The sequence below is a fragment of the Archocentrus centrarchus genome, unplaced genomic scaffold, assembly GCF_007364275.1.
Source record: "Archocentrus centrarchus isolate MPI-CPG fArcCen1 unplaced genomic scaffold, fArcCen1 scaffold_24_ctg1, whole genome shotgun sequence".
NCBI classification, from domain to species: domain Eukaryota; kingdom Metazoa; phylum Chordata; class Actinopteri; order Cichliformes; family Cichlidae; genus Archocentrus; species Archocentrus centrarchus.
Window position 1 is genome coordinate 6705142 of NW_022060254.1, and position 22505 is coordinate 6727646.

General features: G+C 41.5%; 1 protein-coding gene across 1 annotated transcript; it reads left to right on the top strand.

The window, feature by feature from the left end:
- The first annotated feature begins 417 nt into the window (after positions 1-417).
- Positions 418-21877, top strand: LOC115775656 (uncharacterized). The gene is made up of 7 exons (XM_030723128.1): positions 418-448; positions 8471-8512; positions 8590-8856; positions 8935-9174; positions 9271-9465; positions 21423-21514; positions 21803-21877. The coding sequence occupies exons 1-7, from the start codon at positions 418-420 to the stop codon at positions 21875-21877; spliced, it is 942 nt and encodes a 313-aa protein (XP_030578988.1).
- The last annotated feature ends 628 nt before the right edge of the window (positions 21878-22505 follow it).

The window sequence follows — 22505 nt, forward strand, 5'->3', positions numbered from 1 at the left end:
CTGGGATAGAGACTAAAATCATAGATGAAAGAGTAAAAGATGAAAACTAACAATAGCAACCATAACTGAGCTGCTATGGAGAGTGTTACCCTGGCACATCGAGACACAGCAGGAAGAAAACAATAAAAGGAACCAGAATAGAGAAACAAACCTTTTCAGTCCTGTCTAATATTTCTACATCACATCAAACCAACTCGAGAGCAGAAACTGTACTCGCCATATCTAAACCAACCTGCTGCGGTCTCACAGAAATTCAAAACCACACTGAACTCCATTAAGGCAAACATACCATTATAATAGCAGCAGGTTTATGCAGGGCTCAGCCAGTGACGCTGAGTGTGAACAGGGAAGTGAAGATGCTGTAGCTGAAGCCATCGCTCTGTTGGTCAGACTTCATTTAGTCGTCATCCAGACAACATGAAGGCTGCATCTGTTTCTCTGCTCCTTGGTGAGTCAATCCTCGTCTTCCTACTCTCATTAATCCATTCATTCCAGCTCTAACACACCTTTGTAGAGGAAACACACATTTCCAGCAGAGAGTGACTCACAGCAGCACAAAGACTGAGCTAAAACACAGTTAGAGCCTCAGCTGCTGATTATAGTCCCCACAGTTTACCTCTGACCTGTAACTGTGAGATAGTCCAACACTCAGACCAGTTACTGCTACTCCTTGGGTAAGAGTCAGTAAATCAGCAGCGATCACAGAAAGTGTCTGCTCCTAGCCACAAAGATACTAAACTTGTAATAAAACAAAGTGTAGATTTGAGTCAGTGTGAGTGTTTGTTGATTAAATATGGTAATGATTGGGATGTGTCAGCTTTATGAACTAAATCTGACTCACCTTCTTCATTTACACAAGCTGCAGGATCCAAATACAGCAGGTCCCCATTCAAAGCTACTCAGTCAGTGAATGTAATGTCAGTGAAAGCTAACGTGATAATTTGACCCAGCTGGAGGTCTTATTGTGTGTTTGTGTGTATTATTAATGAGAGAACAAGGACATAACTTTAATCACATGTTCTCTGTGTGACACCACAGTAACTGTTTCATAGTTCCTGTATTAATTTGTGGTGGCACTGCCTTTTTTCTGTCTGCACTACAGGAACTGAGGACCATGGTAATTCTTAGAACCCTGTTGTAGGGTCTCCTTTAGATTCTAATGCTGATTATATATTTGTTACCATACGAGACACATTGAGTTACACAGTGTGGTTGATGCAGATGTTGACTGATTTGTTGAATACATGAACGATATTATCTAGATGCATAAAGTAATATGTAACAAAGGAAACTCTGCAGTCCTGTGAAAACCCATGATTCAATAGCTTGTAGATCCATATTTAGCAGCAATAAGTTGCACTGATGGTTTATGATTTCATGAGTAGGGATTGGAAATTGATAATAATTTAGCAATTCCAATTCCATTATTGATACCACTCACTGTTTCAGTTCTTTCTTGATTCTCTTATCGATTCTCATTGGATTAGTGTATAAAATATACCACAAACAGGTTGGTTTGCATTAACTCTTTAATGCAAAGTAGAAAAAGATTAAAACTGGTATAAAAAAATAAGAATTCCTCTTTTAAAATTAACACAATTAATATTTGAACATTTTAACATAAAAATAAAACTGCAAGGTGTGCGAGTACCAACCTCTGAGCCAGCCAGACTCTGGCAGACCTCATCAACTAAATGTTACATGAGGTGGAGATTATTCATACAGTATAGTGAAATATAGTACATACAGCAAATATAGTACAGCAAAATAGGGCTGGAAAATTGATTATTCCATTGATTAATCAAGTGATGCGATTAGAGATCCTTTTTTCATAATAACAATTCATCTGCATATTTTAACTTCCATACTGCAGGGGTTTTTTTTGCTGTGTGAAACAAATGGTGGTGGATACAAATCTACAAAGTTCTCTCTTCTTCACGTTGGCACTTATTGATCAGGTGGTTGATGAAGGACCTCCAGCTCTTTCAAAGTAAAGGTTTTAATGGTGGTTACAGGAAAAGGTGCTGCTGTTTTCAACGTTTCTTTACGCTCCACTCGAGCTCACCGTCTCAGTAACGGCTCTGCCTCTTTGCGCTTCCTGTGTGTGCACAGTCTGCACGTAAAACAGCTGCTGCTGTTGCTGAAACACTGTAAATATAATTTGGAAATGCTTTTTATCCACAAGCATCCCCCTAGTCACTAATCAGAGATTAAAGCATGAAAAGTTTTGGTTAAATTAAATGCATGTTTGAAGCATTTCCGCCTTTTGTTGATATCAAAGCTCAGGATTCGTTGCAAGTGGCCCCAGTATCATCGTTCTTTGTGAAATACCAGACTTTAGATCACTTCTGTCGTGATGCCATGTCTGATATATTCTGGACCAAATAAAACGCATGTGTCACGTCATCATGCAAATGCATCCTCACAGCAGTGGAACTGATAGATGGAATCATTAGGCAAGCAGACTAACAGTTACAAAGAATTGAATTAATGGTAAGTGGACTACCGTATTTTTCGGACTATACGTCGCTCCGGAGTATAGGTCGCACCAGCCAAAAATGCATAATAAAGAAGAAAAAACATATAGGTCGCACTGGACTATAAGTCGCACTTTTTTTGGGGGGGGGGGTGATAGAATCCGAGACTCAGAGCACAAATTCCATCTTGAACGGCAATTTAAAATAATAATGGATTAAAGAACAGGACGAACACGGTTACACCTACCTTATGCTAACGTAGCACATTCAGCTACATGACGCACAACGAACACGTGTTCGGTATTGTAACGTTGTAAACACACTTCCAAAGTCGGCGATATTCACAACAAGGTCGTCTTTATTAACAGAAAAACGGCTGCTGTAGGCCACAGCCACGCCAACCACAACTACAACAGCGGAACAGCAACACACACACAGGCAAGCTCTCGGTCTTTTTCTCTCTCTCCATGCTGCCTTCACGAACCTCCCGAACAGTCCGAAATCCCACAACATCAACACGCTCTCTAACTAAGAGAATCGCTACAGTATGTTAACGTAACATTAAGTTATTCAGATAACCATAGCATAAAGAACATACTAACAAGTTAACCAAACCATCAATCCATTGAATTCTTCATCCTCGGTGTCACTTCTAAACAATTCCGTACACTCCGTAGACGAAGCGCCGCTTCCTCTTCTGTGTCGCGTTAGTCAGACTCGTCGTCAGCTGCAGTTCCAATTATTCCGGCCTTTCTGAATCCCAACAGGATGATTTGTCACTGAAGCCCATGTTTTCTTGATCCATCCAATGACTTCCAGGAAAGTTGGGTGGCGCATTCTCCCAGTTGCCGTTAAGCTGTGCTCTCCATCCACTGCGCCCAGAGGTTACACAAGACTGCCTTAAAGCTGCAGTTCACGGAGATGTCAAGTGGCTGGAGTATTTTGGTTCATGTGTTATAAATGTCACATATACGTCGCTCCGGAGTATAGGTCGCACCCCCAGCCAAACTATGAAAAAAAGTGCGACTTATACTCCGGAAAATACGGTAGTTCTTATACAACACATTTACATTTACCCCATTCACACAAGGACTTCCATGAGTGACTAAGCTAAGTACTTTTTTTATCTAACACACACTCCAACACTTGCATCGGAGAGCAACTTGGGGTTCAGTAGCTTGCTCAATAATACTTTGGCATGCAGCCCGGAGCAGCCAGGAATTGAACCGCCGACCTTTCGATCAGTAGGTGACCTGCCGCCTTTCAGTACCTGGTACTGGAAATCGGTTCTCTGGAGGTACTGGAAATCAGTTTTCAGCAAGAATTGGTTCTCGACTGCCATCCGTATTTATGAGTCTCTCACATTGTTGTGGAGGAACTCTGTCTTTTCTTTACAACATCATTTCAGTTAACTGAGGTTTGCAGCATTCATTCATGTGCAGCTCTGTTAAGGTCCCACCATAGCAGGCTGAGGTCTGGACTCTGACTGGGCCGTTGCAGAACTTTGATTCTTTTTTTTTTTCAGCCTTTTTGTTGCAGATTTGCTGCTGTGCTTGGGATCATTGACCAAATTTAGGCCAAGCCTGGGACAGATGGCCTCATATTTGATGTTAGAATACTTTGGTATGCAGAGGAGTTCATGACTCATTGATGCAAGATGCCTAAATGCCTCCACCACCGTGCTGGCAGCTGGTCTGAGGTGTTTGTCCTGATTTGCTGAGTTTAGTTTTGTATTATGACCAAGCATCTCCACTTTGGTCTTGTCTATCCAAAGACCATTGGGCCTCATTCAGAAACAGTGCATAAGTTCAAAGCTCTGTATAAATCATGCAAATAGATGTTTCAAACTGAACTCAGTGATTTGTCAATATTTTTGTACCTGAGTTTTATTCAGACCAGATGTATGAACAAGAGATGAAGGCCTGAAAATGTAAACATGCTTCTTTAAACTGTTAGTAACTATATAACTACTAATACTACTCCTACTACTACCAGTGTCTCAGTGATATTCAGAACCTCCATTACTTCAGCCCAAAACAGTCCATCTGGAAAAACAGGTGCAAGTTAAAGGAATCAAATGATAAATTGTGCACACACTTTTCTTTTAATCACTGTCTTTTTATTAGTTTTACCCTTTACATACAAAAAAAAGCCATTAGGTAAAAAGGAGTCAAATATATGATAATAACACTCAAACACAACCAAAAAAAGGGGAAAAAAACAAACAAAAACTTAAATAAATACATAAATTCAACAAAATAATCCCTGCCAGTATCCCATTCAGTCCAACCTAGGTCACTGCCCTATGTCTACACACATCATCCTTACCCCTGACAGGAGCAGAGCACATATTATTAAAAATGATTTTACCTTAAATATTATTGTATATTTTGGACTGCATCAAGAAAGGGGCCCCATATTCTTTTTAAACTTCCCAGTAGAGTGCTGAAGAGAACATCTTATTTTACCAGTTTCCAGTTTCCAACCACTCTGTGTGTTGGAGCAGCAGCACCCTTCCACCTGATTAGGATTGCACGCCTCGCTAAGGGAGAACAAACGACAACGCCCGTCTTATAGAGGCAGGTAAGGGCAACTCCTCATCACTGATGCTGAAAAGGGCCAGGAGAGGGTCAGGTGTTACTGCAACTGTGAGGAACCTGGACAGAACTGTCTGTCAGAACTGATGCAGACTGGGACAGGACCAGTACATATGAACCAGTGTGGCCTCAGCAGTTTTGCATTTGTCACAGTATGGGGTGTGTTCGTGATAGATAGGAGATAGTTTGCTTTTAGAAAAGTGGGCTTTATGTACCACTTTAAATTGAATAAGACAGTGGCGCGCACACAGAGAAGTTGTATTAACAAGTTTAAGTAGAGGCCCATGTTTCATCTGGAATGGTCATGTTCAAGTCCTCTTCCCATGAAGTTTTAAGTTTGGATGAGGAGGTTTCTGTCATGTTTAGCATTTTATTGTAAAGCCATGAAATCAGCCCTTTATAGAATGTTTTCAGTAATAAGATGGTTTCTAACAATGTAACTCTGATAGAGAAACTGAGCCTGAAAGATGAGATTGAATAAGACTTCTGGCTTGTAAATATCTAAAAAAAGTGGGATTGTGGTAGACCATATTTAATGCTGAGTTGTGAATGAATGAATGAAGTTTATTGCCATGTGGGTGAACAAGTTCACACATTGGAAATTGCAGTTAACAGAGCACCCATCCAAGAATACAACAAACAAAACACAACATGGGGGGACAGGTGTCCTGAGGTCATGCAGCCGACTTGCAGCGCTACCTTTACAGTTCCCCGAAAAAGAAAACAACACACATCATGGGGTAGGTAGGTTAAAAAAAAGTCATCTGGTACAGTTCTCAAAATGAGCACCATACCAGGGTCCAAAAAAACCACCTTAGCAGAGCATATTTGCACATTTAAAGCCAGAATAGCAGCGGTAGGTGAGGTCAGGTCAGGAGGGGATGCAGACGGAGACGAGAGGGTGGGGGCATTGTGGAGCCCAGATGCCAGCTCTTAGCCAAAACAGTTCGCTGATAGTGATGGAATTTCATCAGCGGCCGTGGTACACCAGATCCAGCTTCACAAATCAGAAAGCGGAGTGGGGGGAAGAGCGACCGTCACACATAGTCCTGGAGAGATATGATTGCCAGCCAAGGCCGGTTAGGGAGCCGAATTCTGATAATGCAGATGTTGTTTTGGAACAGGCTGCTTGTTTTTTTCCAACAGCCTTCAGTCTCACTGGGGAACCATTCAGTAATCCAATATTCCAAATTCATTAGTTACCGTCCTCACTGTGCAGAACCGAACCTTATCTCCAGATCTAACCCCTCTCGCCTGCGAGCCCGTTAACTTTACGGCTCAGGTCCACCAGGCTTTGAGTCTGAGTCTGTACGGCTCTGGACAAGCCGTCCACCTGGGTCGGCAGCCTCTGCAGATGTCGAACTGCCGCCCAGATTTTCTTAATTTCCCGGTAAATCAGGTATCCTCCGAGCCCAAACAGAAAAGATACCGCTACCAAAAAGCTGAATATGTAAGCGTCTTCCACGTCTTCAACCTTAAGGGCCGAGAAGCACACAGGTCTCCAGGAGCTCCAAGAATCGATGACGTATCCAACCGGGTCTGTTCCACTCGGACCCGCAGGCTCCCCATTCCCCGATCTCATAGTGGAAAAAATTTGATCAATGATGGTGAAGGCCCAGTTTCCCAGATCCATGTTGATCTCAATCTTATTCTTATTCGGACAGTGTGTGAGAGACGCTCTCACAGCAAGCAGCAAGCAGAGAGATGGGGAGGGCAGGGAGAGAGAGATAGTGCGACCGTCTCCGTCAAGAGCAGGAAGAAAGGTTGTTCAAATGATGCTAGTTTCTTTCCTATGAAAAGGTCCTTAAAATGAGTAAGTCCCCTCTGGTTCCATTCTAGAAACACCCCGTCCTAAACAGATGGTTTAAAGAAATGGATAAGCGCAATGGGGCTTAGAGAGGAAAAATTTAAGTTTAAAGTATTTCCTAAACTGGCCCCATATTCTCAGTGAATGTTTCACTACAGGATTTAAAATGCAGTTAGGAGAGGAGAGTGAAAGTGGGGAACAGAGCGAAGCCGGTATGGATATGTTCTTGCTGCTGTGTGACTCCATAGTCACCCAGTCAGGGCGGTCACTCAGGTTATGGTAAAAATACCAGAACACTAAACACCCAAGGTTCGCAGCCCAATAATAGAACCTAAAATTGGGGAGGGCAGCCCCCCCACCCCCCTTAGGTTTTTGAAGATGTATCTTATTAATCCTTGGGTGTTTACCGTACCAGATGTAGAATGAGAAAATCGAGTCCAGTTCATTAAAAAACATATTAGGAATAAAAATAGGTATTGCCTGAAAAAATTATAAAAATTTGGGTAATATAGTCATTTTAATTGAATTTATACATCCTACCAAGGACATGGAAAGAGGCGTCCATTTTGTGAGGGATCTTTTCTCTTGGTTTAGAATAGAATAGAATAGAAATCCCTTTATTGATCCCACAATGGGGAAATTTCAATGTAGCAGCAGCATGGTATTGTACAGGAACATTTAGCACAGGAGTCAAATTCTCTTTAAAGAGGTTTTTATATTTTTGTCACTGTGATACCCAGATATGTGAAATTTTGTCTTTCAATGCTAAAATTGGTAAAATCTGACATATTTACATTTGTTTTTGTTTTTGTTTTTGTTGTTTACACAGTGTGAGAACACTTCTATGCATATACGAGTGAATGAGGCCCATTGTTACTTGTGGTTGGTTCAGACGCAGCGTTGCAAACCTAAGCTGTGCTACAATGTTCTTTTCATTTTTTTTCAAGGTTTTTTTTGCAATGTTCTTTTCAGAGGCAGCAACCCTTCAAACAAGCCTTACTTGACAGTACAATTAGAAAAAGACAAAATGAACTTTAACCTCTGACACGCTAACTGAGGCTTTTGAGAGGGATTTTTTTGGAGCATTTTGTCTGACCTTAGAGTGATTTTGGTGGGATGTGCACTCTTAGAAAGATTGTGGCTTTATGTTAACACACACCTGGAAAGCTCCTTGTGATTAACTTGGTTGTTAGCAGTTTCAAGTGACCTCACAAATAAGTTTGTGTTCCAGTGTTGTATACCCTAGTAACCAGTGGTTGCTATGGAATCACAGCACTCAAAGCTCTTTTCTCTACAAGCCTCATTCACCCAATCACACTTTTTTGCATGCCAAAGCACTTTGTCTAATATTCACACACATTCAGACTCCCATGAATGCATCAGGAACAGCTCAGGTTCAGTATATTACCTAAATATACTTTGACATGCAGACTGGAGCAGCCAGGGATCAAACTACCAACCTTCTGATTAGTAGAACTGTTCTGTACGCAAATAAAGCTATATTCTCAATAATTAAAGTAATTCCCCCACAGTTTCATCTGACCTCTAATGACCTCTGGCCTTCAGTGACCTCTGTCCTCCTGTTGCAGGTGTGTGTGTGCTGCTGCTGTCTGCACTGACTGTTTCTGCAGGTGAGTTGATGGAAGTGAAAACAATCAGAGAGACTCCAAGAACACAAACACATTTACTCTGTCTGTCTGTCCTCCAGTCTCTCTGTCTGTCAGTCCAAACCTTCAGCAGTTCTTCAGAGGATCTTCAGTGTCTCTGAGCTGTGTTGATGATGGACAGACAGTTGATGGATGGACAGTGAAGCGGAGCAGAGAAGGACTCACTGAGGTCTGTGGAGAAGGTAAAGGGATTGAGAGGGTTAATGGTTCCTCCTGTGTTCTGGATCTCTCCTTCTCCTCTAATGGAAGTTACTTCTGTGAAAACTCTTCTGGACAGCAGAGCGATGAAGTCTCCATCAATGTTTCAGGTACAGACAGATGTTTGCAGCTGTCTCTCTGGGGGAACTCTGTCTCTGAATCACTCTGTTTGTGTCTTTGTTGGTCAGATGGTGCTCTGATCCTGGAGATCCCTGCACTTCCTGTGAGGACAGGAAGTGACATCACCCTGCATTGCAGGCAAAAGGATGTTGACAAAGTTGTAGCTTATTTCAGCTTTAATGGAAGTGTTCTTGGATCTGGTAAATCAGAGCACACCATCACTAACATCCAGCAGTCTGATGAAGGTCTCTACTCATGTTCCACTGATACATTGGGATCATCTCCTCAGAGCTTTCTGAGGGTCAGAGGTCAGCACACTGAGATCACTTCCTGTTTAAAGACCAGCACTAATCTGCTGACCTGATAATAAACTGACTGAACCATCTTCATCATCTCTCCTACAGCTCTTCCTCCTAATGTACAGAGCACCACAGCCTGCACCTCTCCTGGTATTTCTGCTCCTCCCTCTTCTCTTCCCTCCTTTCCCACAGCCTTCTCTGCTCTTTTCTCCTCCTCCATCATTCCAGCTGTAGCAGGTCTGGTTTCTGTGGTTCTTCTGGTTCTGGTTGGAGTTCTGTTCTTCTACAGGAAACTAAAAGGTATGAAGTCTGTCAGACTCAACAGTTCAGTGTGGATTGTGTGCTCACTTGTGCAAACATATAAAGCATACAAGAATCAAACAGTGTCACATGCAGGATCACATTTCTAAAGCCTCCTCTGAAAGGCTCTTGGAAGCAGTTTCAGCAGTGGAGGACAAACAGCTTCAGCAGCTTCAGATGCTGAATCAGTAAAAAGAAACAGCTGTTTCCTTTGTGCCATTTCACATTGGTGCATTTGGTTCCTGGCAGAGTGACAGCGGTGTAAGACAGGAGGAAATGACACAGCCAAGGGAAGAACTCTGTAGTTTGGCTGCTGAACTGAAATGCAGGCTGAGAGCAACCGCTTCTTAATATTTCAGATTTTACTAACTAGCTAGTTTAGATTTTAGAGATCTTTATTTTAATTTACTCTGTGTGTTTTACAGTGTATTTAAGTATTTACTGGTTAATTAATTCATCATTACTATTTCACATGAAGGCTTTTTTATCTACAGTGAATTTTAAACAAACCTGTGAGGTTTCCATTTAAACATGTACGTTTCTGAAATTAGTTTATCATGTGAAGTGGAAACTTTCTGCACTCTCTGTCAACAGGAAACAGAGACGATCTTGCTGTGGTCACAGCATGCTGTGATCATTATATCTTATATGTATCTGTGCTGATGGTGAGGTGACAGGAAATGCTATTTATGCTGTTACTTTGTTTGTTTTGTAAGTTTGATGCACTGAGCAGACAGATGTCTGTTGTTACTTCTTTTCATCTCCAGTGTTTCACCACAGGACATAAGGTTATGGTTCACCCCCACCCCCGAAAAATCTTTCAAACATTCCTCTAAGTATTAGAATTAAGGTTAACCAAGTGTCAAGAATTGAAGTGAGAAGTATCATCAAGAAATTCAAGCCACACAGTCAAGATCGAGCCTGGCAGAGGCAGGAAGCAAAAGAGTTCAAAGACTCTGGAAAGAAAAAATAGTGAGAGACGTCTCTAAAGAATCCTGAACAACTGCGAAGACTTCAGGAAATGACTTATCCACTCCAGAGTTGCATACCTAGAAAAACCCCACTTCTTCAAAAACCCCTTCAAGCCAGACTGAAGAATACTGAGGACAACCTGAAATAAGATTGTGCACATGGGAAACACATCATTTGGTCATTGAGATGAACCTATAGCTCTTTGGCCACAGAGACACTGCTCATGTTTGGTAAAAGAAGGGGGGGAGGCTGACAACCCAAACAGCACCCTCCCCACAGTGAAACACAGTGGCAGGATTGTTGTGTTGTGTGGACACTTCAGTGCATCTAGAACTAGGACTCTCATCAAGATGGAAGAAAGCACGAGTAAAAAAGGATCTGTGAAGATTTTGAAATACAACCCCAAGCAGTGAACAGTAGAACTGGGTCTGGGTCGTCACTTTGTCTTCCAAGACAAGGACCTAAAACATGTCACTTCTGGTGAAGAGCGACCTCCAGAAGACCAAAGTGAATCTTACTGACTGGCCTGCGCAAACTTGAATCTCACTGAAAATCTATTGGGTGAACTTAGACCAATAAAACCATCAGATCTGGAGGACCTGGACAGAATCTCCAGCCCCAAAGAAGAATGGACTGGGATTGCTCAGGAGACGTGTGTGAGCCATTTTCAACTCAATTCAGTTCAATTTTATTTATATAGTGCAAAATCACAACAAACAGTTGGCTCAAGGGGCTTTGTATTGTGGGTAAAGACCCTACAATAATACAGAGAAAACCCAACAGTCAAAACGACCTCCTATGAGCAGCACTTGGTGACAGTGGGAAGGAAAAGCTCCCTTTTAACAGGAAGAAACCTCCAGCAGATCCAGGCTCAGGGAGGGGCAGTCATCTGCTGTGACCAGTTGGGAGTGAGGGGAGAGAGACAGAGATTAATAATAGTTAATAATTAAATACTGAGTGGCGTATAAACAAAGTAAATAACGTGAATGAAAAGAAATAGTGCATTATGGGAACCCCCCCCATCAGCCTAGACCTATAGCAGCATAACTAAGGGATGGTTCAGGGTCACCTGATCCAGCCCTAATTGTAAGCTTGATCAAAATGGAAAGTTTTAAGCCTAATCTTAAAAATAGAGAGGGTGTCTGTCTCCTGAATCCAAGCTGGGAGCTGGTTCCACAGAAGAGGGGCCTGAAAGCTGAAGGCTCTGCCTCCCATTCTACTCTTAAGTATCCTAGGAACCACAAGTAAGCTAGCACTCTGAGAGAGAAGTGCTCTGTTGGGGTGATATGGTACTATGAGGTCTTTGAGATAAGATGGGGCCTGATTATTCAAGACCTTGTAGGTGAGGAGAAGGATTTTAAATTCTATTCTAGATTTAACAGGGAGCCAATGAAGAGAAGCCAATATGGGAGAAATCTGCTCTCTCTTTCTAGTCCCTGTCAGTACTCTAGCTGCAGCATTTTGGATCAGCTGAAGGCTTTTCAGGGAGCTTTTAGGACAGCCTGATAATAATGAATTACAATAGTCCACCCTAGAAGTAATAAATGCATGGATTAGCTTTTCAGCATCACTCTGAGAAAGGATGTTTCTAATTTTAGAAATATTGCGCAAATGCAAAAAAGCGGTCCTACATATTTGTTTAATATGTGCATTGAAGGACATATCCTGGTCAAAAATGACTGCAAGATTTCTCACAGTGTTACTGGAGGCCAAAGTAATGCCATCCAGAGTAAGTATCTGGTTTGCCACCATGTTTCTAAGATTTGTGGGGCCAAGAACAAGAACTTCAGTTTGATCTGAATTTAGAAGCAGGAAATTAGAGGTCATCCAGGCCTTAATGTCTTTAAGACATTCCTGTAGTTTAACTAATTGATGTGCATCATCAGGCTTCATGGATAGATAAAGCTGAGTATCATCTGCATAACAATGAAAATGTATGCAATGCTTTCTAATAATGCCACCTAAGGGAAGCATGTATAATGTAAATAGAATTGGTCCTAGCACGGAACCCTGTGGAACTCCATAATTAACCTTAGTGTGTGAAGAAGACTCCCCAAACTACATCAAACTTGAAAACTACAACAAATGACGATTAACTATTAGCATAGCTTTACTTCTTCTCCACAGTGAAACACGCTCGTTCATTTTTCAGGAAGGAGTGACTCCTCTCCTCCTCTAGATGTGACTTATGCTGAAGTCACCACCACACAGAGAGGTAGGCTGTAAGAGTGTTTCACCAAAATACCCCCCCGCCCCCACCTCACCCCCCACACACGCAATTCTCAACCCGCACTTTCAGGGAATACATGTAAGATGTCAGCTGATGGCGAAGTTGTGTATTCCTCATTGAGAGTGTGTGTGTGTGTGTGTGTGTGTGTGTGTGTGTGTGTGTGTGTGTGTGTTTACTTTTCAGACAAACATCCCGCTGATACACATGATGTCTACTCTTATGTGGGGATTCACACTGCAGGTACAAATGAACAGAAAACTAGTGATCATGATGGTGAGGAAGATGATGATGATGATGATGATGATGATGATGATGATGATGGTGAGGAAGATGATGATGATGATGATGATGATGATGATGATGATGATGATGATGATGGTGATGATGATGATGGTGATCATGATGGTGAGGAAGATGATGATGATGATGGTAAGGAAGATGATGATGATGATGGTGATGATGATGGTGATCATGATGGTGAGGAAGATGATGATGATGATTGTGAGGATGATGGTGATGATGATGATGATGATGATGATGGTGATCATGATGGTGAGGAAGATGATGATGGTGATGATGATGATGATTGTGAGGATGATGGCGAGGATGATGATGATGATGATGAAGATGATAATGATGATGGTGATGATGATAATTGTGAGGATGATGGTGAGGAAGATGATGATGATGATGATGATGAGGATGAGGATGATGGTTCAGTGTGTGTGGTTCAGTCTCAGGGATGGCAGCCTTGCCCGAAACTTTACTCCTTGAGTCTCGCTTTGGATTAAATTTTTGTTCCTGGAGCGATTGGTGTGCGGACAGTTTTTCCTCAGTTTGAAGGTCATGTATGGACAGTGAGTATCAAACAGTCAGTGTGGTCTCAGTTACCTTCTCAGATACGATCACAGAGTCCAGCTATAGCAGAGAAGCAGCTCTCTGACAGTTTACCTCCATGTCTGGATGACTCCTGCTGCTTTGTTTCATAATCTCACAAAGATTCCTGGAAACTCCTCAGAGCTTCATAATGACCTGTTACCATCCCCTCTTAATCAAACCAGGAAACAAAGAAAGAAGCTTCTCTGATAAGCTAGCAGACATTTCCTCCCACCCACGTTCAGTCTGATTAACTTCACCAGGTTTGACTAGAAGAAAACTACAGCTGGAGAAGGTTCATCTCTAGTTCCTTCATCCTCTTCATTCAGCTGACAGCTGAACTCTTCTTTAAAATACCTTTCAGCTCAGGCTCAGTGGGACGGTTTGAATTTCTTGCCCATCTCTTGGGCCATGGATGAAGCCAGTGTGAGCCTGGAGGGGCTCTGTCTGAATGTTAGGACAAGTTTGAGAATCAGTTTGACCCTGACAATCATATATCCTTAGCCTGGAGAAGAGTTCTGTGTTCTATGTTCAGGGTGTTATGGTGTTACTGCTTTACTGAAGATATAAACGATTTAAAGTAAAATTGAAGATTGAAAATGCAACTCTTCTCTTGGCTATCTTGGGTAAACGGTAGCCTTCCTTACTAGAGACATGTCCAGCCCAGCAAAGTCGTGATTTGAGCAGCATGCCGCTTGCTCACCGGGGGTCATTTTGACTGTTTGGTTTTCTCTGTAATTATTGTAGGTTTTTTACCTTACGGTATAAAGGTGATTGTTTCTTGTGATTTGGCACTGTATGAATTGAATTGAATTGAATTGCATTGCATTGCATTGCATTGAATTGAATTTAATTGCTCCAATACTATGGAGCTCCGCCTGCTGGAGGTCCTCAGTGTTGGTCACAAAGTCACTCCAGCAGATCTTAAGAATGGAACTGAGGCAGCGCTGATGAAAACGCTCAAGCAGTTGCAGGCAGCGCTTGAAGGTAACCCATGATTCAGATTCATACATCAGCACGGACAGCACAACAGCTCTGTACACTTGGATTTTGGTATGATAAGTCAAGATTTTGCTACTCCACGCCTTTTTGTGAAGTCTGCCGAAGGTGCTGTTGGCTTTTGCTGGGCTGCTGTCAATCTCTTTGTCTATCTTGATGTCATTGGAGATAGTGTAGTCAAGAAAAGTAAACTGCTGCACAGATTTAAGTACAGACTGGTTGATGGTGATATGGGGTGGCTGGAAAGGCTGGTTTGGTGCAGGCTTCAACTGAAAGCAGACAGATGATGTGTAGAGGTCACATCCTGTAGTCACAGCATGCTGTGATCATTATACCTTATATGTAACTGTGCTGATGGTGAGGTGACAGGAAATAGTTTTATGGTGTTACTTTGTTTGTTTTGTAAGCAGACAGATGTCTATTGCTACTTCCGGTCACCTCCAGTGTTACCCACAGGACATAAGGTTATAGTTCACCCCCACCTCTCAGAAATCTTTCAAACATTCCTCTAAGTATTAGAATTAAGGTTAACCATCATCCTACCAGCATTTTTACTGCACATGTATTACAGACGGAGGTCTCTGGGGATCCCAAAAATCATGTTTTTACAGTGCCTTGCGAAAGTATTTGGCCCCCTTGAACTTTTCAACCTTTGGCCACATTTCAGGCTTCAAACATAAAGATATAAAATTTTATTTTTTTGTGAAGAATCAACCACAAGTGGGACACAATCGTGAAGTGGAATGAAATTGATTGGATGTGTCAAACTTTTTTAACAAATAAAAAACTGAAAAGTGGGGCGTGCAATATAAATAAAAGGTTGAAAAGTTCAAGGGGGCCGAATACTTTCGCAAGGCACTGTATGTATAAGAGAAAATATTAGTATTATTCTTGCAAAGTTAATATTGTTTTAAATATTTTGTAAACTTGTCTTTAATGCAACTTGAAACTTTCATCCAAAGTACAGTACAACAGTGGTGTTGGTGACTATTACATAGACATAGATAGACAAACAGAAACATATTTTTATCAAACGTGCAAAATATTCCAAATAATAAAACACCATGAAAACACCTCAATACACACAAAACTGTGTTAGCAGATTATATAGATGATTATTCTATTATTACCATCATCACCAAGCAGTAATTACAAGAATGAATAATTATTAAAAAATAACAGGTGTCACAGCCCGGCTCAAGGGAAGGACAAACTGGAGGAGGCAACACATGATTATAAATAAGATTATTTATTTAAAGTAACATAAGTAACGTAACCCAAACTGTGTAAGTCAGTACCCTTATGAAAATCTACTATGGTTAACTATGGTTTTTATGCAATCACCATGGTTTTACCATGGTAAAACCAAGAAAACAAAACCCCAAAGAGAGAGCTAGACAACCAGGATGCTAGCAGCTTAAATACTGGTGGCCAATCAGCCAGCACAGCTGTAACTCGTTCCCCTCATGACCTCTTGAAGCAGCCCAGCTATCACAGGGTGTCACACAGTGTTCACTTACAATTATAAAGTAAGAGCCAGCAGTCTTGTCTTGATATATACACTGCTCAAAAAAATAAAGGGAACACTTAAACAACACAATATAACTCCAAGTAAATCAAACTTCTGTGAAATCAAACTGTCCACTTAGGAAGCAACACTGATTGACAATCAATTTCACATGCTGTTGTGCGAATGGAATAGACAACAGGTGGAAATTATTGGCAACTAGCAAGACACACTCAATAAAGGAGTGGTTCTGCAGGTGGGGACCACAGACCACTTCTCAGTACCTATGCTTTCTGGCTGATGTTTTGGTCACTTTTGAATGTTGGTGGGGCTTTCACACTCGTGGTAGCATGAGATGGACTCTACAACCCACACAAGTGGCTCAGGTAGTGCAGCTCATCCAGGATGGCACATCAATGCGAGCTGTGGCAAGAAGGTTTGCTGTGTCTGTCAGTGTAGTGTCCAGAGGCTGGAGGCGCTACCAGGAGACAGGCCAGTACACCAGGAGACGTGGAGGAGGCCGTAGGAGGGCAACAACCCAGCAGCAGGACCGCTACCTCTTCCTTTGTGCAAGGAAGAACAGGAGGAGCACTGCCAGAGCCCTGCAAAAACCCCGCAACGCGCTCGTCATTGACCATGGACCTCACGACAACGTGGTCGTGTCGAGACGTTTCCGAAAACGTATATATGAAGGTGACTGGAAAAAGGCATAATTGGAATCGTTGGCGTTCTTCATTATTATTTATTATTATTCCGTATGAGTAAACGATCGCAAATTTAACCCCCTGAACATTTACGAAAACTCACCAATTTTTCCACAAAATTCAAGTCTGGTGAAAAAAATTTTTTTTTAATGTCACCATTAAAAAACTCAAAAAAATGGTGAACCAGCGCCCCCTACAAAAATCAAAATACATTGCGCCTATGGGAGCCCTCCCAATGTCAAGTTTGTCCTACAACCATGAAATTCCCGTGACATGGAGATCATGTGAAAACTAACAAAAAACTATATTATGAGAACTCTGTGTAACAAACAGGAAGTCGGCCATTATGGATTGAACTTTGACCTTTGCTGAGTCACCATTTTTGCACACCTCGTATTTGAATCAACTTGTCCTAAGGCGTTTAACCAACTGACACCAAAATCGCTCAGGATCGCCTAGAGAAGTGGGGCATCAAAAGTTATTCGGGGTTTTATAGAATATTTAACGGTGTTTCCATGACAACTGCATGAATTTGGCCTTCATTTTTGTCTCTCGCCGCAAATTTGTTTGTGCATTCGTTCCCACAATCTTTGGCCGATCAGCCTCAAAATTTTATCACTTATGTACTGAACCAGCCTTAACCCACAACTAGGGAATCAAGATCCTAAGTGCAATAGCGCCCCCTACAGAAGCAAACGAAAATTTTATGGAGGTCCAGAATTTTAGTTTGTCTGAAATGCATGAAAATTTATGTCAACATTACTGATATGATCCCGATCAAAAAAGCCAATCACACCCATAGTCTATTTTCTAACATGTTGCCATGGCGGAGCCCGAAATGCCCCATTTTATTCTTATGGGAAAAAGTAAAATTTCCCCAATACTAAAGTTTCGGCTTAGTTTGCCCAAAATACATGAAATTTTGTACACACATTCTTTATGTCAGCCTGATCAAAAAAGTCAATGACACCTATATCATATTTTGGACGCTGTTGGCATGACGATCACAAAACGTCCCCATTTTATCCCTATGGGAAAAAATGTGAAATTTCTGCGATAGAAAAATGACCATATCTTTTTCAGAAATGCATAGAAATGCATGAAATTTTGTACACACATTCTTCACATCACCCTGAACAAAAGACCTACAGGTGAAAATTCTGTAATGTGTAAGGCGTTGCCATGCCGATGCCCAGAATATGGCATCTCTTTCTTTGAGTTAGCCAATACATCCATTGCAGTTTTTCATATGTGCCAGCAAAAAAAAAATGCCTAAAAATATACGCACAGCTGGAAAAGCACGGTTCAAATCGGCACCAGCACTTGGGCGGCGGCCGGCGAGGGCCTATTATCGCTGCTTGCAGCTTTAATTATGTTTGTGGTTGTAATGTGACAAAATATGGAAAAGTTCAAGGGGTATTAATATTTTTGCAAGACACTGTATACTGTGTTCTTTGTAACACTAAGTGTGCAATAACTGCTGCTCAGTATCCATCAACCTTCCAACTTAAGCAACCATTTTTTGTATTTTTGTATATGTGTGTATATACATATAAATTTATGAAAACATTTACATATTTTGTTCTATACTTTTTATTTTATTTTATCATATTTTATTTTATTTTGTTTTTTATTCTACACTCCTACCCAAAACCTCTGCACAAGAATTCCTATGTACCCAAACCTAAAGTCTTGAAGTCTTGAAGGAGACCTGTGGCCACACATCTAGATGACATCCACAAGCACACCCCAGAGGAGGAAGGAGGGAGACCCTAGATGGAGCTCTCAGGGCCAAAGGGCAAGAGCCCTACAACGCTGGTGTGTGTGGGTGTATGTAGTGGGAAGAATGATTATGGTAATGACCAGGGTTATTATAGTTAACGAAAACGAACGAAATAACGAAAACTGAAATTGAAAAAACATTGTCGTTAACTGAAATAAATAAAAACTATAATTAAAAGGAAAAAACGATAACTAATTAAAACTGAATTGTGAGTTTACAAAACTAACTAAAACTAACTGAAATTATCGATAAACTGACTTTCATTTACTTGGTTTTTTTTTAAGCCTTGTGGATTGATATGAAATCATTTTTTTCGCTCTCCGAGTTTAAGCTGGGAGCGCCATAGTACAACTGTGTGCGTGCGCATGTGCGTGCGCTCACCGCGCTGTAATGGCTGCGGTCTGCCGAGAAAGCGGCAGAGTCCCGTATGGAGGTTCTTTGAGTACAAGAGCACAGATAGAATCAAAGTCTTGTTGTGGATGATGAAAAATGTGCGGAACATTTCTCAGTCAGGAAAAACCAGCGACATCAAAGTCCACCTCAAACTGTTGCGTCCTTGTGCGTTTCCGGCTACTTTATCAGTGAGAGAATAACAATCAGGAATAATAATCAAAGCATCAATTTAAGGACTCACAACTGTCAGCAAATTCCTGGTAGGACACTGCTGAAACTATCAGGATGGACGTGAAGGAATGAAGAAAGTGAAAAAAAACAGGGACAAATATGTTTGCAGCCAAAAAAACTGAGCACAAAGAGTGAGGACCAAAAAAGAAGTCCCAGCCTGCACCGCATATAAAACACCAGCACACGACCACAAGGTAATTAACACACACACCAGCTACACAAGCATAAATGTGGACATGAGGTCGGACACTTCCGTAGGTTGTGTACAAAGACCCTGCAAGTTTAATTAGCAGCATCTAACCATCTAACTCCAAAACAGAAGCAGCATCAGGTGGTGAGAACATCAGGATGCAGCTGGATTTGAGCTTTGACTCCTTCAAAGAGTTTGTTTTTGTCAAACACCACATGTAGGTGTTGTTAATCTGCTGCACTGATGCTGAACTTTATTGTGGAGTTTACTGTAGAATTTATTGAGTTTGGGAGTTCATGTTTTTCTTTGTTTCTCCCTGTTGATGTTCATGTGTGTCCTTAATATTACACACATTTAGCATGTCTTGTGAACAGTTGGTTGTTGAATATATTTCTTTAAACGGTATCTTTTGTCAAGTTTTCATTACACAATAGTCACTTTTGCGCCTTGAATCTTGCACCTGATTAGGTATGAAAATACTAAAACTAATACTGAAACTAACTGAAACTAACTAAAACTAAGCATGAAACCAAAAATAAAAACTAATAAAAACGAGAAAAACCAGTCTGAAAACTAATTAAAACTAACTGAATTAGAGAAAAAAAAGTAAAAACTAACTAAAACTAAACTATAATGTAAAATCCAAAACTATTATAACCCTGATTATGACTGCATGTAACCTACAGTGCTGTTAAAATTTGAGGGACACAGACATGAGCACTGACCAATAGTGCTCATCCACCCCACCCCCCAAGGCCCTCAATGTCTAAGATGTAAATAGAATTGAGGAGCAGGCAGCTCCACCCACTAACCACTGTGTGATACACCCACCCCCCAAGGCCCTATATGTACCGTGATGTGTCATGAGCCATAATGTGTATTATATAATTAAAAAGGAGGGACGGGACATCATACAGCGCAGTGAGCAGAACCAAGGGAGTGATCCTACTCACTGCTTTACTAGTACCCTCCCTAAAAAGACCCTATGTGTGTGTGATGTGTTGTTTGATTGAGTGGGAGGAGGGAAAGGGCCAGGATACATATGCCTGAGAGGTAGAAGACTACACCTGGAGGGAACGAGCCAGCAAACAAGTGGCTGATTGAGCACCCCCGTTTCCTACACACAACCTCTCCGTAACAGCTTATTCATATTAATGTGTTTCTGTGTTTCCTCCTTCATTTTTCACGAGGGAGTGACTCCTCCTGTCCTCTAGATGTGACTTATGCTGAAGTTACTGTGTGTGTGGGTGCGTGTGTGTGTGTGTGTGTGTGTGTGTGTGTGTGCGTGCGCTTTTTTATCCTGCTGATACCCATGATGTTTGCTCTGATGTGAGGATTCCCACCGCAGTTACAAATTAAGAGAAGAGATGATGAGGATGATGATGGTGTTGTTGATGATTATTATAGTGGTGAAGATGATGGTGGTGATGATGATTATTATTATTATGATGATGATGATGATGTTGTTGTTTTATGTTTCATAATCTCACAAAGATTCCTAAAACCTCCTCAGAGCTTCATCATGACTTGATACCCTTCTGCATCAAACCAGGAAACAAATAAAGCTAGTACCCCCCCCCCCACACACACACACACACACACACACACACACACACACAAACCACGTTCAGTCTGATTAACTTCACCTGATGTTTGGTTAGAACAAAACTGGAGAAGGTTCATCTCTAGTTCTAGTTTATCCACTTCATTCATGTTTCTCATCTGCACTTTCCTTTAAAATACCTTTTTTAACTTTCCCAGCACAGAAAAACATTTATGTTAATAATAATGTTAAAAAATGTTCTTTTGGGGTTAATATTTAGAGCAAGGCTTGGGGTCATCACTATCAGTGACTCAGGGGGAGGTGGGGGCCCTTTGTGTATGTGGAAATGAATCTCTTCATGTTCAGGTAAATGATCAAAGGATCAAATTCACATTTTGTGTATCTTTCACAAACTGCTGCTGAGGCTCAGATGGAGAAACAGGTGATGATGAAACTCTGAGAGTCCTAATCTGACCAATCAGAGTCAGAGCTGAAGCTGCAGGTACTTAATTCATATTTCTGTCTTCAGGTCCTGCTGAGGTCACCTATGGTCAGGTGGTCTTCAACAATAAGAAGAAAGCTGGCAGGAGGACAGGTAACCATGACAACCACTCCTGGAAAGTATTCATCACCAAATTCAAAATAATTTCAACAACTTCCTGTTATAGTTCCTCCATGAGCCTGTAGGGTGAGCTAGAGACATGACTGAACTCACAAAGATTAAAACAGTGGTGTTTCAGACACACACAGTCTAATGTTTTATACTGTGTTTTACAGAGCAGTCGACTGATGGCGATGTTGTGTATTCCTCATTGACAGCAGGTAACATTTACATACGTGTGTGTGTGTGTGTGTGTGTGTGAAGGTCAGAGGTGAACAGCAGGAATCAGTGATGTTTGTCTCTGACAGGAAACTGAGGACACACTCAGCCTGATGGAGGAGCTTCACACCACCACGCTGATCCACGCTCCTCCTAAACTCTGATGGATGTCTTATTGCAGCTCCTGCTGTAGGCTTGTGTCATTGTTACAATCAGCTTTTATGTGCTCAGTGTACAGACATGAAACAGAAACGTTTTTATTAATAAGGTTTTTCATATCAAGACATAATAAAAATCATCTGGTCCTCACCAGGTTCTCAAATGATTTAATACAGCCTCAGCACATGACAACAACAAAGAGGGGAAGGAGCAGCTGTCAATCAAATGCAGTCCATTGATTGGTCAGCAAGTGTGAGCACCTCTATGAAAGCAGTGTCATGTCCTGGGCCGTTGGCCCAGCGTTTTGTGTTAGTTTATTTCCTGAGTGTGTCCTCCCAGTAGGTTGATGTCTTGTGTTTCCTAGTGTTGTGATATGTCTGCGTCTCTGTCCTGAGTCTGTGCCTGTTGTTTAGTCAGTATGTTCCTTGGTTTGTCACTTCCTGTTTATTTTGACAGTCTGGTTTTCCTGTGCTTTGTGTTCAGCTTTGCTTCCCCTGTGTAATTAGTTTCATTTGCCTCACCTGTTGTTCCCTGCTGTTTCCTCTTGCCCTGATTACCCAGTGTGTATTTAAGCCCTCAGTTTCCATGTGTTCCTTGTCGCGTCGTTGATGTTGTGTGCCCGTGTGTTCCCTG

What these genes read in the sequence shown, in the direction of transcription:
- LOC115775656 (XM_030723128.1), top strand. Translation starts at nt 418, where the DNA reads ATGAAGGCTGCATCTGTTTCTCTGCTCCTTG. An exon ending in ATCTGTTTCTCTGCTCCTTG is followed by an intron (nt 449 to 8,470) that starts GTGAGTCAATCC and finishes CTCCTGTTGCAG; the next exon opens with GTGTGTGTGTGCTGCTGCTG. An exon ending in CTTCTACAGGAAACTAAAAG is followed by an intron (nt 9,466 to 21,422) that starts GTATGAAGTCTG and finishes TTCTGTCTTCAG; the next exon opens with GTCCTGCTGAGGTCACCTAT.